This window comes from Cnephaeus nilssonii (genome assembly GCF_951640355.1).
Source record: "Cnephaeus nilssonii genome assembly, chromosome: 11".
In the NCBI taxonomy this organism is placed as follows: Eukaryota; Metazoa; Chordata; class Mammalia; order Chiroptera; family Vespertilionidae; genus Cnephaeus; species Cnephaeus nilssonii.
This window is the reverse complement of record NC_137082.1, coordinates 84,486,569-84,501,730: the sequence shown is the minus strand read 5'-3', so window position 1 is coordinate 84,501,730 and position 15,162 is coordinate 84,486,569. Positions and strand designations below refer to the sequence as shown.

General features: G+C 53.1%; 1 protein-coding gene across 2 annotated transcripts in view; it reads right to left on the bottom strand.

Annotated features, from left to right (window-relative positions):
- The window catches only part of MAPK4 (mitogen-activated protein kinase 4), a gene marked incomplete at its 5' end in the record, with an annotated part of 39,730 nt that extends 37,172 nt beyond the window's left edge, over window positions 1-2,558 (bottom strand). Inside the window, one exon of one of the 2 annotated variants that reach the window (XM_079784955.1) lies at window positions 2,004-2,558. In XM_079784955.1, the coding sequence (XP_079641081.1) occupies window positions 2,004-2,549 (546 nt within the window). The remainder of the gene's footprint in view (window positions 1-2,003) is intronic. The other variant, XM_079784954.1, reaches the window with a different exon arrangement.
- Between the last annotated feature and the right edge of the window lie 12,604 nt (window positions 2,559-15,162).

Here is a 15,162-nt window from a genome sequence, read left to right as displayed (position 1 = left end):
AGGCAGAGCATTTACATTCCCCTGCATCAGGAAAATGAAAGTCCCATTCAGAGAAGTGGCTCCCTGCCCTGCATAATGCAGTAACAGCCACTCACGGTCATGGTCAGTGACCCTCCCAGCTCCCAGCGCTGGGCCTGGGCCCCGTGTGCACTCAGAAAACACTCAAGAAATGAATGGATGGGGTCCTCACTACTCTCCAAGGGGCTTTACGTTTATACTCCTCTTTTATTCATAACCACAAGCCAGTGGGACAGACAGGGCATGTATTATCAACCCTGTCAAGAAGGGGAAACTGAGGCTCCCAGACGGGGAGCATCCACATCCCAACTTAACACCATCAGAAATGAGCCCAGGCGTCTGCCTCCTCACATAGCGTGCCCCTCCTAGGAATTGTTACTACAGCCAATCTTTGACACCTCCCCTGACTGTCCTGAGGGACTGTTCAGAGCACTTTCCCTGCAATACTTCACTTACTCAGACTCTGTAATCAAGGAAGGTCCTATTATTATTCCCAGTGTACTGGTTTATTCCAATTCAGAATTTGATTTTGTATAACAGAAATAAGAGTGTCATGGACTCTCTTATTACCAAATAAAAACTAGTTTGGGTGAAAATCTTTGGTTCAATTGCTTGGAGTCATTGGTCCTTAGAGGATGGAGAAGGTAGAAACAGCGCCGGGCATTAGGGTGACAGGAAGACTTTTTTGTTTGTTTACCGTGGACATTCCTGCCTTCAGAGTCGGCTGTCAGTTCGGACAGATGGCCTGGCTGTAGGAGGGGAGCACAGGGCAATCTCCTGGCTAAGGCGGCACCAAGGAGCTAGAGCCATCTGAGCTGATTTGGGCTCTGAAATCTGGGCTGGAGCCCAAGTTCCAGCCTGTAAGGGTGGGACAGGGAACCCTACCTCCCCCTCCCCCAGACACCCTCCCGCTGCAGCTGCACCAGGCAGGTCAGTGCCTTCCTATGCATCTGTGAGCTTCTGGCTGCAGGCAAATCGGGTGCCGAAGCAAAGCACGTTCAAGGTCAGAGCTCCCCTCCCCTTTCATGACCCACCCTAGCCCCTTGGCTGATAACGGTTTATGGGGCACCTACTTCCTAGGGGATGTTTTCATTCTAATAAAAATTTGTGGCACGAAGGTTTTGGCTGGAGGCTGGAAATGACACTCACCCCCCCAGCTCTGGTGAGGGGTACCTGGTGACATGTGCTCAGACTGAGCGGCACAGAGGCTCCCCTAAATGGCAGGAACCAGGGGGTGAGGGGAATAGAATTTCAGAGGATTTCCAGCTCCTAAAGGGAGCAGTGCATTAGGTAAGAAGAGGTCTAGGGGAGTGTCAGTATCTCCACCAGATGGCGGGGTCAGCTCTGATCTCTGCATTTAGCCCCCCACCACAGGGGGTCTCAACAGTACCATCCAGACACCCATAGCTTCATCACACTCAGGGACCAGGGCATTGTGGGACCTGGGAGAGCTGAGCCATTTGCTGGATAATGGACACTGAGGATGAGTTGATCAGATGGACTTGTCCACTGACAGAGAGAATGGGACGCAGAGTGGGTCAGCTTTGTTGGGGGGAAGGAGAGGAGGAGGAGAAGGGAGGAGGAGAAGAAGGAGAAGGAGGAGGAGGAGGAGGCAAAATGAACCAGCACATAAGGCTGGTGTGGTGGAAGTCTCATTAGGGAATGCTAGAGGCAAATTTACCAACTGCACAATTTTAAAGTCACAGAGTTTGCAACTGGAAGAAATCTTCAAGATAATCCAGTCCAACGCCCTCTTGCACAGCCTGGAGTTACTGGTCACAGCCACATGGCAGAGCCAAAATCAAGAACCCAAACCACCCCCTCAACAACCTTTCAGGCCAGTGATCTTTCTAGCACCCTCCAGCCTCCCCCCGACACAGACCCCAGGCCGCTGATTCCCATGGAGCCAGGACTACCCTCTGGAACACTGCACGCACCCTGAGGATCCCTGGACCACCCCGATCCGCCACTCCGGCCAGACGTACCTTGTGGGAATAATGCTGATCGACGATCCTCGCCAAGCCGAAGTCCCCGATCTTGAGCACGAGGTCCTCGGTGCTGATGAAGATGTTGGCGGGCTTCAGGTCCCTGTGCAGCACGTTGGCCGAGTGGATGTACTTGAGCCCGCGGAGCAGCTGGTACATGAACAGCTTGGCGTGCTCCTCGGCCAGCGTGCCCTGCTCCAGCAGGCGGGCCAGGTCGGTCTCCATGTACTCCTGCACGATGTAGGCCACGCTGAACTTGAACAGCTCGCCCTGCAGGTTGGCGCCCTTGGGCCCCAGCACCTCGTACACCTTCACGATGTTGTCGTGGTCCAGGCGCCGGATGATCTTGATCTCCCGGAGGGCGTGCTTCATGCTGCGGGCGTCGCTCAGGGTGACCTTCTTCACGGCCACCTTCCGGCAGGTCCTGCTGTCCGTGGCTGACAGCACCAGCCCGTTGACGCCGAAGCCCAGGGGTCGGAAGTCCACAAAGCGCCCGCCGAGGTCATACCCGTAGACACTGGCAAAGCAGTCTCCCTTCTCGGCCATCGTCGGCTCAGGGGTGGTCAGGGGATGCCCGTGGGACGGAGGGGCGGTCGGGAGAGGCCAGGTCCCCGCTGGTGGCCTCCCCAGCACACCTCATTCTGTCCAGTCCCGAGGCTGAGGGATGCTTTTTCTCGTGGTGATGTCACTGCCACCAGCTCCCTGGAGACAGGAGTGGCACATGTCCGTGCTTGCTGAGCTGCAGAAGTTGGAGGCTCATGCTGTTTTCTTAACAAGCCCTGGGAGGGCTGGCCACCCACGCCTGTGTGTCCCGAGCCCTTCTCCACACGGAGAACGGCTCATGCTTCTTTCACACGGAGCATCTTGGACAGAGAAACCGGTCTCATTATCCGCGGGAACGTCAAGTTTTCTCTCCTGAGGGACCACGAAGTAAAGATGCAGAAACGCTCCCCTTGACGTCCTGTGTTGAAAGAAGTTCCTTCGGGCTGAAATGCTTTCGCTGCTCTGCGTTCCTTCACCGGACGGGACGGTCCAAAGCTCAGTTGTATCACAGCCTCGGGCAGCTTCACAGCTGCTCTGTGTGTCCCGGGCAGGACGAAGGGATCCCGACAATGGGTTCTGGAGGCTCCTCGGGGCTTCTTTCTACCTCTGCCTGCTCCCCTTTCTACCGGCTCCCCTTAGATCCTGCAGCCCAAACCGGCGGGTGGGCATCAGGGATGGAAGCTGGAGAAACCCCAGCACCTCCCATGAGCTGCACACCAAGTTACACCCGAAGTCCCAGGTCCGAGGGGAGCTCAGCTGCCAGGCCAGGCACCTCTGGAGGCTTCAGGGGGCAGCATCCTCTGTCACCCCCTCATCCATGCCTCTTCGAACGAGACTGCGCTCTGCTGGACTCCGAGAGGCTGCGGGAACCCGGCATCTCCCAGACGGAGTCGCCTTCCCTGTCAAAGAAATAACGTTGGTAAATTTCCACACTCGGCTCCCGACACCTTCCCACCAGCGCGTTTTGTTAACCGGCCCTGGTGTTATTTGATCTGTCCAGCCACTGAAACACTGCTTGCTCAGGGGATTCCAGGCCCGGGCGCCCAGCCCCCTCCCGCTGTGTGCAGCTCCCCTGGAAGAGAGAAGAGGGATTGATTTGATAAGATCATCAAGCGGTGTGCCTTTTATGTAAATGCCTGCTCCCCGAAGGTTAACACTCACAGGTTGTAGGAGGGAAGGATCAGCTCTGACCTTTGAGAAATTCATTCTTTAAGCTCTCCGAACACACACATCAGCACTAGCCGGGGAGGGTGAGAGCGAACAGTAACCCGTAGCAGGCAAAAAAGAAAGGATCAGTCATCTTGTTCTTCCACTTGGACCCCTTTCCTTCCCTCTTCTGCAGATGCCTTTGAATATTTTAATAACTTAACATTCAAAGGAGCAATGTAATTACAATGGCATCGCTTGCTTTCCACGTAGATGACATAAGCACACATACCAAATTGCAAGGAAATGGTATCGCCGCCCCAATAAAGGGACTCTCTGCCCAGCTGAGAGGCTCAGCGTGACACTGGCATGGTGGACTGCATTCTCTTGGAGGATGGGGACCTCGCTCTTCAAAGCAATGGGCCAAATCCAATCCTGCCGGCTCCCTGGTGACTGTGGACTCCAATTACAGGCATAGGGCCCAAGGAGGGAGGAAAAAAACTGCGAAACTAGCGATAGGAATTCAGTCTGCGGAAGTCACAGGTTTTGTAAGTTTATTAAGTCCACAGACTCACAGAGAACAAACGCCGCGTCCAGAACAAAGGCGTGCATCCAGCCAGGGCTGCCTCTGCGTCCCCCTCTCACGGCTGGGTCCTCCGTGGGGAAACTTTCAGGTCTGAGCCCTGCACAACTCTGCCAACGATAAACGAAGCTAAACAATGGCCAGTGCTCTGAATGAAGCAGGCAAATTAGGGGGCACAGATGGTACGAAATAGTAAATCATCAGGTCCCCTCTAAAAACTCCTGATGAAAGAAATTTGCCAAGGGTCTGGGACACAGTCCTTGCTCCGTAGATGCAACCTATTGTTGCTGGTGTAGAAAATTCCCTTACACATAAATAGGAAGTAGCACTGGCTATTCTGGTGTCTCATCAAATCCTCAGCAAACCTGCTCTGCATGTTTTTATCGGGCCCCGCAGCAAAAATAACCATCGACTTGCAGAATTTCAGACTGGGAGGCAACGTAGCAAACAGGTCCCGGGTCCTTAGCCGGGGTGGTCCTGGGCTCATTTGAGGAGGAGCCACTACTGGCCTTTAACGAGCAGGGCCCGATTGGCTCACCATCCTGCAGAGCATCTCCATCAGCGAGGAACCTGAACCCACCCCAAGGCCAGCCCCTCCACCGAGAGGCAAGCTCTCATCTGCCCATGAGGGCACCGAGGCTCCGAGAATACCAGCTCAGTGCGTCTACAGAGAGAGGGTCAATAAACATGGGTGACATGATAAATGAATACCATTCCCTCCGAGGACTCCCAGCCAATTGGAGTCAGCGCTGGGACCACCCACTGAGCTACGGCCTAACATCTGTGCTAGAGAAGTCCACCTGGATGTCTGATTCAGGGGAACAAGAGAGGTGCCCAGTGCCCACTCCATGCCTCCTCGGACCCTGCTGCCCAAGGCAGGTAACAACCTCAACTGGAGCTTCTTTCACTTTCTCCCCATGTGCCTGGTGTGGTTCCCAAGGGCACAGCAAACAGAAGCATTTATATTGACATATTTTGCTTTCGGAGGGGAGGCTTAAGCCTTCTTCCCGTTCCAGCCCTCACAGCGTTGTAAACAGAGACGGGAATGAGCACCTAAGCAGAGATGACATCACCAGCAAGCCGGAAGCAGGATTTGGATCAGCTGTGTGAGATCAGCTGCAATGCAGATAATCTGTGAATAATTAAGAGGTGCTCTATTTATGTTTCAAAACTCTTTCCTTTTCCTCTCCGGGGAGGGACTGGTGTGTGTGTGTGTGTGTGTGTGTGTGTGTGTGTGTGTGTGTGTGTGTGTGTCTCAGTGGATTCCCAGCACACTGTCAGCTTCAGCGGGCAGGTATCGCGTCACCTTGCACAGCCTCTCCCCCTTCCTCGTGGGCCTCTAAGTTTACTCTTTCGGCTCCTGCCTTGCCTCTCTGCTTGCACCTTCCTGGTTCCTGAAATGTTCTCCTGCTTCCTCCCCACGTGTTGAAACCCTGCCCATCATTCAGAATCCAGGCGAAGTCTCACTTCCTCTGCGATGCATCCACCCAGTCCTCAGCGACACTTCTCCCCTTTCCAAACTCCTGTGGTGTTCGTGTGTGTACTGTATTTGACACTTCCCATATCCTCATTTGGGCTGTTATTTAACTTTTAGTACATGTCCACCTCCCAACCAGACTGTACGTTTAAGTCCAGGGCTCAAAGCAGCACTCAGAAAATAACTGTGGATTGGAAGTACCAGGGACATCGGTTATGCCTCCACGATTGTGATGCCCACATTCCCTAGGCCTCCCCTTCCTGTGCTTGCTGCTCCAATGCAATGTGCTCAACAAGACCCTTCTCACAATAAGCCCCAGCCACTCAGACAAACCAGCATTTCTGAACTTCAACTCCCTTAGCATCATCTTCGGCTTCGATGCTGCCTCTCTCAGAATGTCAGCACTGACCAGGCAGCCTTCATCTGACCTTTGCTCTGTTCCCATTTGAGTTTGCTACGATTCATTTCTTCTCAAACCTCTTCATTTTCTAAGCTTCTTTCTATCATCTATACATATAAAAGGCTAAGTGACTGACCGTCCGTCCGTCCCACCCTCTGACCGACTGACCGACTGGCCAGTACATATGACATGCATTGGCAATTTTAAAACAAATGTTGACTTGCACATGTGTGATACATATAAAGCTCTCTCTGGCGCCAATTGCACACGTGCGTTTCGATCTGTCATTGTCAATTGTGAATTTGGTTGTTTTTGTTAACATTCTGAGGCTGAAAGAAAGCGGCGTCATGGACAGAATATGCGAAGTGATATTAAAATATTTCTTCTAATTAATTTTCTTTCAATGTGCACGAATCCGTGCACTGGGCCACTGGTTCTTCTATCGTTTCTACTGTCAACCCTTTGATTTTTCCACAGATGGACTGATTGCAGAACACCTATTGGGTTAGTGTCATTGCTTGTGTGATATACCAAGAGGAGTGGGCCCATCCATCCTGGCGAGTATGGCAGGTAGACCTGGCGTCTGGGTGTGCCGCCTGGGCAGAGGATTGAGTATGGCAGCCCTTGGCATGATGAGCTTCAGGGAGAAGCAGCATCAGTCTCTACTTGGAGCTGGTGGCTCAGAGCTGCTCTGAATCACAGTGTGACTTCCAACCAGGGACTTGGCATTCACCTTGACAGAAGGAAAGGTCATCGGTTCAGCTGTGCTCAAATAACACCCAGCAAGGAGAAGGCAGTCCAGGCTCCCTGGATTTCACGGGGAACAAACACGAGAGTAGAAATATCTACCCCAGCACTCCTAACAGTGGAGCTTCACCTCTCCACTGACTTCTCACTGGCTCTCCAGAAATATCTTATCTGAGGCCAATTAATTATCCTCTCAGGCATCCAACCTTCTAACATGTGGAGGCAAACCAGAGACGAGGTGGTGTGTGCCAACTGTCCTTTCTGGGATTCCTGAGGCTCTGGTTTACAAAGCAGCTTTGGAAAGTCTAAATTTAGACTCACCTCCTCGCCTGCTCAGAGCCTCCCAGGCCTCTTGCTGTTGACTTTCAGCAGGAACTACGGCCCCCAGTGAGGTGCTGACATTTCACAGACGCTGCTTTCTTCCCTCTCCTGAGCCCCCAAAACGTGCAGGAAATCCTTCTCAGACAGAGATCGTGTTCATTTACAGGTGAACCGGCAGGACACTGCACAATTCTATGCGGCACTGTTCCCATCACAGCCAGGTCTGTGTGACTCGAAGGTTTGTGATCCCAGCCACTGTGTCTATGTGAATGAAGTCCTGTAGGCCAGAGACCAGCAAATTCTTCTATGAAGGACCAGAGGATAAATATCTTAGCCTCTGCAGGACATACAGTCTCTTCTTCAACCACTCAACCCTGCCTTTGCAGCACAGAAGCAGCCACAGATAATACCCAAATGAAGGGCATGGCTGCATTTTAATAAAACTTTATTTATAAAGACAGTAGAGAGCTGGATTTGGCCTGGGGGCTGTAGTTTGCCAATCCCTGCTCCAGACAGTGTAGGAACTCCCTCTAGCTTGTTCCTGAGTGGGCACCGAAGTGTGTTGTAACCCAGGCTCCTTTCCAGCTCTTGTTGCACCGCCTCCTCCCGCTTGGACTCAGTCCTCCTGCTGTCCTTCATGGTGGCACTATTCCAGGACTGCCCCCCTCCAGGGAGGTTCCCTGAGCTTGGGACCCCAGGTTTAGTTAAGCTCACCTATAGGTTGCATGGGCTCAGGGCCCAGCGCTCTGCTCTCCACAGGCTACCTTCTAGTTCTGCAATTCTATGTCCTGTTGATGCACCTCCCTCCTAAGCTGCACTTGGATTTTAACAGAGGCTTTCTGGAGAGGTGGCGAAGACGACATGCTGAAGACGTAAGTACACTATTCAGGGCTTACTGTGGGCCCAGGGCTTTGCCTGATTACTTCAGTTGAGTCTCCCAAGAACCCTACGAGGTTGTTATCATTCTCCCATGAAGTCTTCAATGAGAAGTGACTTGCCCAAAGTCACACCACTAACTGGGATGTAAATGCAGGTCTGTCTGACACCAAAGCCCACACTTCACATCATCAGAACACATGATCTGGTTCTCACCATGAACCCTCTAGGCCCAGTATGGCTTCCCAAGCCTAGCAAAGGACAAGTTTGGGGTAAGCACACCTTGTGGTACTTGTCAAATTAAAGAGAGACGCAGCCCCCTTTTTGCCTGTATTCAGTGCAGTGTGGAGGCCATGGTTAATAAGCTCACTTTATGGAAAGAAACTGAGAAATGGACATTGAAATGAGAGTAAGAGTTGAGAAAAAAAATACATACAAAACCGATAACACCAAGTTTAAACAACCTTAACCATTTCTTGATTTCTTCTTCAACTGTAAACCTCAAATCCACAGGAGTCTGTGGCTGCAGGGACTGGCCATGCTAGAGGGGGGCTGAGCCGAGCATTTGCCCAGCTGGCTGACTGGCAGAGGCCCTCTAGCTGACACCAGCTACCAACCCAGAAACCATCCCCACTTCCTCTGAACGAACAAAAACCAGGTCTGGGACAGCCATGGAGAGCTGAGCCCAACTCAGGGATGACTCATGACGGGGCTAAACCAGGGTTTCAACCTCAGCACGACTGACATTTTGAGCAAGATCATTCTTAGCTGGAGAATGTTTAGCAGCCTCCCTGGCCTCTGCCTACTAAATGCCAGTAGCAACCCTAGGGTGACAACCAAAAGTATCTCTAATCTTTAGAAACTCCCACCAGCGGAGGAGGACGAAACCATCCTTGGTTGAGAACACTGACCTAAATCAGCAGCTTCCAGCAGAGACAGTATTGGCAGCTGAGCCATTGGTTTGGGGGAGCTGTGCAGTGCCCTGGGGAAAGTTTAAGCAGCCCTGGTCCCGACCCACTAAATGCCAACAGCACTTCCTGGGTGCCATGCCAGCCTCGCACATTTCCAAAATCCTAGAGGCCGGTGGTATCTCCCAGGCCCATCTCTGTTGAGGGCCTTGCATCTAAGCCAATCGTGGTAATTCAATTCCCCTTTGGCAGTGGTTGGTTTAGGGGTGGTCACATGATCCAGTTCTGGACACTAAGCCTCAAAGGAACATGCGCTGGGAGCCTCAGGGGGAAAGTTTTCCTCCTCCACTCCCCGGCTTTGAATGCTGTTTTGGGAGGAAGTTGTGTGGGTGCTGCAGCCGCCACCTTGAGACCATGTGGGGACACACCTGGGGACAAAGGCCAGCACACTGGAGCTGGCAGGTGAGCCGGGCCCTTGTTGACATCGTCGAGTAGCTGAGCCAAGCCTGGAAATACCTACCTCCAGCTTTCCTGCCAAGTGAGATCCTCAAGCCCAATTGTTAAGACATTTTTACTGTCTTTTTTGTTTTTTAACTTGAGGCTGACAAAATAGGTTCAGAGACATGGAAGCATGGACCAGACTGACAGATCTCAGAGGGAAAGAGGGAGGGGGAGGGAGACGCGATTAACCAGAGGCTGAATTATCTAATGATAGTACCAGCAAGGGTACACGGTCGGTCTAATAGAGAGATGTAGAACACATGGCTCCTGACCGCCAGGAGCTCATACCCCCACGGGGAGAGAAGAACCACAACAATCACAACCACAGGAGCAGGAATCTTCAGGAGCCACAACATGACCCCCTGCACGTGGAGCAGGAGTTCGGCCAGGCGAGGCCGAGAAGACGCCTGGAGGACGAGGAAGGCAGCGTCTAAGGTGCCACCAATGATCGCCCCTCCTGGCTTTGGCCGTGTGTAAGCTCCTCCCCTTAAGAGTATGCTGGACCTATTGACTCACTTCTAAGGGATGGAATATGGCAGAAGTGATGGGATTTTCCTTCTGAAATAGGTTACTGAAAGACCGGGGCTTCCATCTGGGGTGCTCAGTCCTTGGGAAGCTGGTGGTCACGTCATGAAGCAGCCCTTCAGGTGGACCCACGCGAGGGAGCCTGGAGGCACATCTTCCCCTCGGGGAGCCTCGAGAGGACTAAGGCCCGGGCCACAGCCCTGCTGAAGTCTCACAGAGACCTTCCATCACATCACCTGGCTAAGCTGTGCCCGGACGCCTGACCCACAGAGACTATGTGGCAATAAATGCCGTTGAAGCTGCTAAATTGGGGTGTTTGTTACTCAACAGTAGATGGCTCCTGGGGAGGAGGGGCTTGGAGACCTGCTGTTCTTGCTTGTTCCAGGATGACGAAGGGGCAGGCTTGGACCTTGGGAAGTTGTTGGACCAGGGTCCTGGGTCTTGCCTGGCTTGGATCTCATCAGAGCCAGACAGAACCTCGGGGAGGGGAGGTACTGTCCTGCTCTTTCCCACTGATGCAGCCCCAAGTCCAGCCCAGTGTCTGGAATATGAGGGCCTCAATAAATAAATCCCAGTGGACACAAGAGTGGCTATATGTTTGCATATTTGGTTGTGACAAATATGACCCAAATGGAAAGAGAAATTAAAATGTGTCCCTACGGTTCAGAGATGAAAGCTTTGGACTCTCCCAGGGTGGTGGGGGCTCCAGCAAGGATGTCACACAGGCCCCAAAAGAGCAGAGGGAGTGGACGGCATCTCCTCACCAGGGAAGGAACTGCTGGCCCTGAGGCCATTATCATTGTGTTACGTCATATTTTTTAAATATATATATATATATATATATTTCAGAGAGGAAGAAAGAGAGAGAAACATCAATTATGTGAGAGAATCATTGATCAGCTGCCTCCTGCACATCCCCACTGGGAATCGAGCCCGCAATCTGGGCACGTGGCATGTGCCTCAACGGGGAATCAAGCCGTGACCTCCTGGTTCATAGGTCAATGCTCAACCACTGAGCCTTGCCAGCCGGGCTTATGTCTGATTTTTAACAGTGACTCAGCTGGGTTTACCATGCGATGGTGGTGCTCCCAGGAATTAGGAGAACAACTCTTCCTGGTCTTCCAGCTTTTAAAAGAAGTACCATCCCTCCACCCAGGAGGGGAGCGGGCTGGAGTTCATATGAAGTAACCTGCCCGGGTCCGGAAGGCCTTTCTGTTTGGGAAAACCCAGGTGCACGGGCAGATGGCTGCCCCTCAGGTGCTCAGGTGGCCTCCCATGCCCAGGACCTCTGCCAGCCGAGGTCTAACCCTTCACACACCAGCCACAGGACAGCCGGTGCCCGAGCCCACAGCCCTGCTTAGTCTGAAATAAATGTCTCACTGCAGGCCCTGCGCCCCAGGCCCCCGTGAGCACCCTCCCTGCCGCCCACATGGGCTTGTTTTCCTCCAGAACATGCTGGTGGGGTGCTGCCAAGGAAGAGACAGGAGGGAACCCTGCTGCTTTGATCTCACTGGGAGGGGATGAGAGGAGGTGTACCGAAGGTGGGAAGAAAAAGTGAGCAAAAGCAATATCAGGCCCGGAGAGGGGGTGTAACTCTGGGAGCGTTCTGTTCAGTCTTGGCTCTGCCTTTTTCCTTGAAAATTACATAACCAGCCGGGAGAACAGAGACTGCCCAGGCCTCCCAACAGCACTGACATAGAGAGAAATTCCGGCAGAAGTGGTTGGTCGAATAGAGAGATGGAGAACACATTGGAGCTCCGGGCTCACGTCGCCCAAAGCTGGGGAGACAGGGCAGTCTGAGTCCCGCAGGTGAAGTGTAGATGCCGGTCACCATGGAAACGGCACAGCTGATGCGGCGACACCTGCCCAGGCTTGAGCCTGGGCGTTGACCCGCATGCAGGTCACAGGTGTGCGAAGGAGTGTGTGCGTGCCAGCGTTTTGGTCCATCTGGGTGCAGACAACTCCTACGTTTGACCTTTGTAGGTTCAAGGGGAAACTTCTCATTCTCTCAAGGAAATAAACCTGGGATCGCAGAGGACGCTGGCCTCTTTCGAAATCTAAATCAGGACAGTGTGGCTTCAGTGGCTAACTAAGGGGAGGCCCCATTTGGGGCTTGTTTGGCTTGGACTGTGGTCTAAGGGCAGAGATCCCAGCCAGGGGCTAAGCTTCTGCAAAGCAGAGCCCGCATCTTTAATTCCTCCCCTCCCCCCCACAGTGAACAGTGCCCCTGGACCCCCGTGCCTGCCCTGAATTCGGAGATTCCTCTCTCTGAGCCCAGATTTAATCAGCCATCGTGGGAGAGCACAGCCGCTGACCCTGTAGGAGCTCAGTGTTCAGACCTGACCTCTCCTGCCGAACTTGGGGACCCTTACATGGGATCGCTTACTCCCAGCGCCATCTCCTGTGGGCTTCCGGTTGCAGACGCCACTCCCAGCCCGGCCCTCGCACACTTGAGTGTCTGCTTTTGCTTTCTTAGTTCTCCCAGTTCCTTGGAGGGGATTTACTTTGCTCCCTTAAGTCATCTTGGGAATTGACGTCCCTTCTCAACTTCTCCAGCCTCTGACCTCGTGGTTCCCTGCGACTCTACTCACCAGCCATGCAAAACGTCTTTCCTTCACTGAACATGTCCTGTTCTCCCCGCCTCTGGGCCTCCACACAGGCTGTTCCCGCTCACCGTGCCCTGGCTAATTCTTACTTATCCTTGAGGCCTAAGTTTAAAGGCCCCTTCGCTCAGGAAGCCCTCCTGATGCTCCGTTCCCTCTCCAGACCAGCTCATCTGTGTCTCCCTGTCCTCCCCATCTCATGTCCCTTTTTGTTTCAGCTTTAATTGCTTGAATTCAGTGTTTGACTTGGAAGGGACAGGGATACCCTCATCGCCTGCATCACTATTGGGCCCTGCACCCAAGGCCCAATTCCTAACCTACTCAATAATAAATAATATTTGGGCAGAACAAACACATTCTGAGAAGTACCCCATTCCAGTCCATTGTGCACAAGTTCAAATTTATTAACAGACTGTACTGTTTCTTTCCTCCCTTTGAGAGATGCCAACCAGATGTGAGAATTTTCACAGATCTTGTCTGATTCAAATCCTGCATTCTGTCTCTTTAAATTTCAGAGTCCTTGACTTCCTTTCACCAGCCCTGCTTCTCACCCGGTCACCTGGCCCATTATCCAGGGAGCGTGTGCACAGCGACCTCCTCCTCTTCCCACGGAGGCTAATCATTTACAGGGGCTGTGCTCCGAGGTATAAAGAACTCATTTCTAGGGCAGAAAACATGTCCCTCAGCAATCCCATCTCCCTGCTCATAAATGACAGAAGTGGTATTTCCCCAGCACAGATGATAGCAACATTCCCCGGCCCCATGGGGCTGACACAGCCAAGGAGGAAAGCCATGGGACGGGAGCCAGGAGGCCTGGGTTCTAGTCCTGAAGTTTCAAATCTGGGGAGTGGGCATCACCACACTGTCCCAATGACCTACGGGGATACGGGGACGCTTTCTAAAGTATAAAGCTCAGATTGGAGGTAAGTCATGACCACGACTCAATTATACTAAAATTAACAATTTTAAAATTAACGTAGTGACTTCAGCTGGGCCCTAGGGGGTTGGGATCGTTACTTTCTCATCTCTCAGGCTCATCCCTTCACGTTCCTCCACATGGGAGGTGAGTATGGCCCACCGGCCATTGTGCATGTGTTTTGAGTCTTTGTTTGTTTGTTTCTGGGGGGCAGGATTGGGGGCGCACTAGGCTAAGTTGTCCCTATCTAAAAGGTAATGAGGATGGACCCCTGACAGCTCTCGCCCCCTTTCTGCCATGTGAGGACACAATGAGAAGTCAGCCATCTGCAACCCAGAAGAGGGCTTTCCCAGATCCTGACCATGTTGGCACCCTGATCTTGAACTTTCCAGCCTCCAGAACCATAAGAAATACATTTCTGCTCCTTATATGCCACCCGGTCTGCTCTTTGACAGCAGTCAGTCCAAACTAAGACACTAACCAAGTCCCTTGCGGCGAGGCCATTGCTCTCATCTTACTGAGCTCCGCCACTGTCTGTCCAAAGCCCTCTCTCGCCTGCTCGCCCTGTGAGTGCTCCTTCACCGCAAGGTCATTAGACTCCGAAGGTCAGAACCACGTGCTGTGAGATCCCATCGTAGGAACGTGACCCGTCGGAGAGGCCACGCGTGCTGTCGGGTGCTTGCTTTTTCGCTTGCCTTCCTGCTCCGACAGGAGAGGTGCAGGGAGTGTCTCTGGGTCCCAGGCAAGCCTGTGAGGGGCTCCACACACAAATAAATCTCTTCTGTCTTGATGGGAGGCCACCACACCCCACCGGACACCGAAGAGCTACGTGGAGAAGACAGACGGCTCCACTGCCCGGGAGGGACGTGCAGGAAGGTCGGAAACGAAAGCAAAGAAGCAATAGAAGAAGGGGAACCGGGGAGGTGGGCAATGGACCGATGAACCCGCCCCTCCGCCGCCCTGGGGCTCTTAAAGGAGAACCAGATCCTGGATGGCGACCGACGCTGGGTTTCCCACCAGCTGGCATGTGCATTCTGAGCTGGGTTTGATTCCATTTGGAGAAAAATGACCATCCTGGCCTTCGGGTGTCCGATCAGTCCCAGGTCAGTTCATACTAACTGAAATAGGGACCAACCCTCCCTCCCCTACCAGACGAGGAAACTGAGGCCCAGAAAACGGAAAGGACTCTTCCACAGTCACTCAGAGAGGCAGGGACCAGGCTTTGTAGAGTGCCCAGGCGACAGTTTTTTCTTTCGGGGACAGGCCCTTCCAGGTGCTTCTCGGGCCCCAAGATAGCCTTGCAGATCCCCAGCCTCCCTCCATCCAATGAGCAAGGGGGTCCTGACCCAGCTGGCCCAGAGCTAGGCAAGGCAGCGACTGGCTGGCTGCAAGGGAGCAGCTCTTCCTCCTCAAATTATTAAGTAACTGTTCTGCGTCAGGAACAAAAAGGCCCATATGGACCATGTGGCAGCTGCCAGCCTTCCCCGCTGGAACCCTGTCCCTTCGCTGAGAGCAGAGCTGGTGCCAAGCTGCCTGAGTGGGGAGGCAGGGAGGAAAGGGGACTGTGAATCGGTCCCCGTCCCACTGAGGAGGTGTGGAGCTGGGGGCCAAGC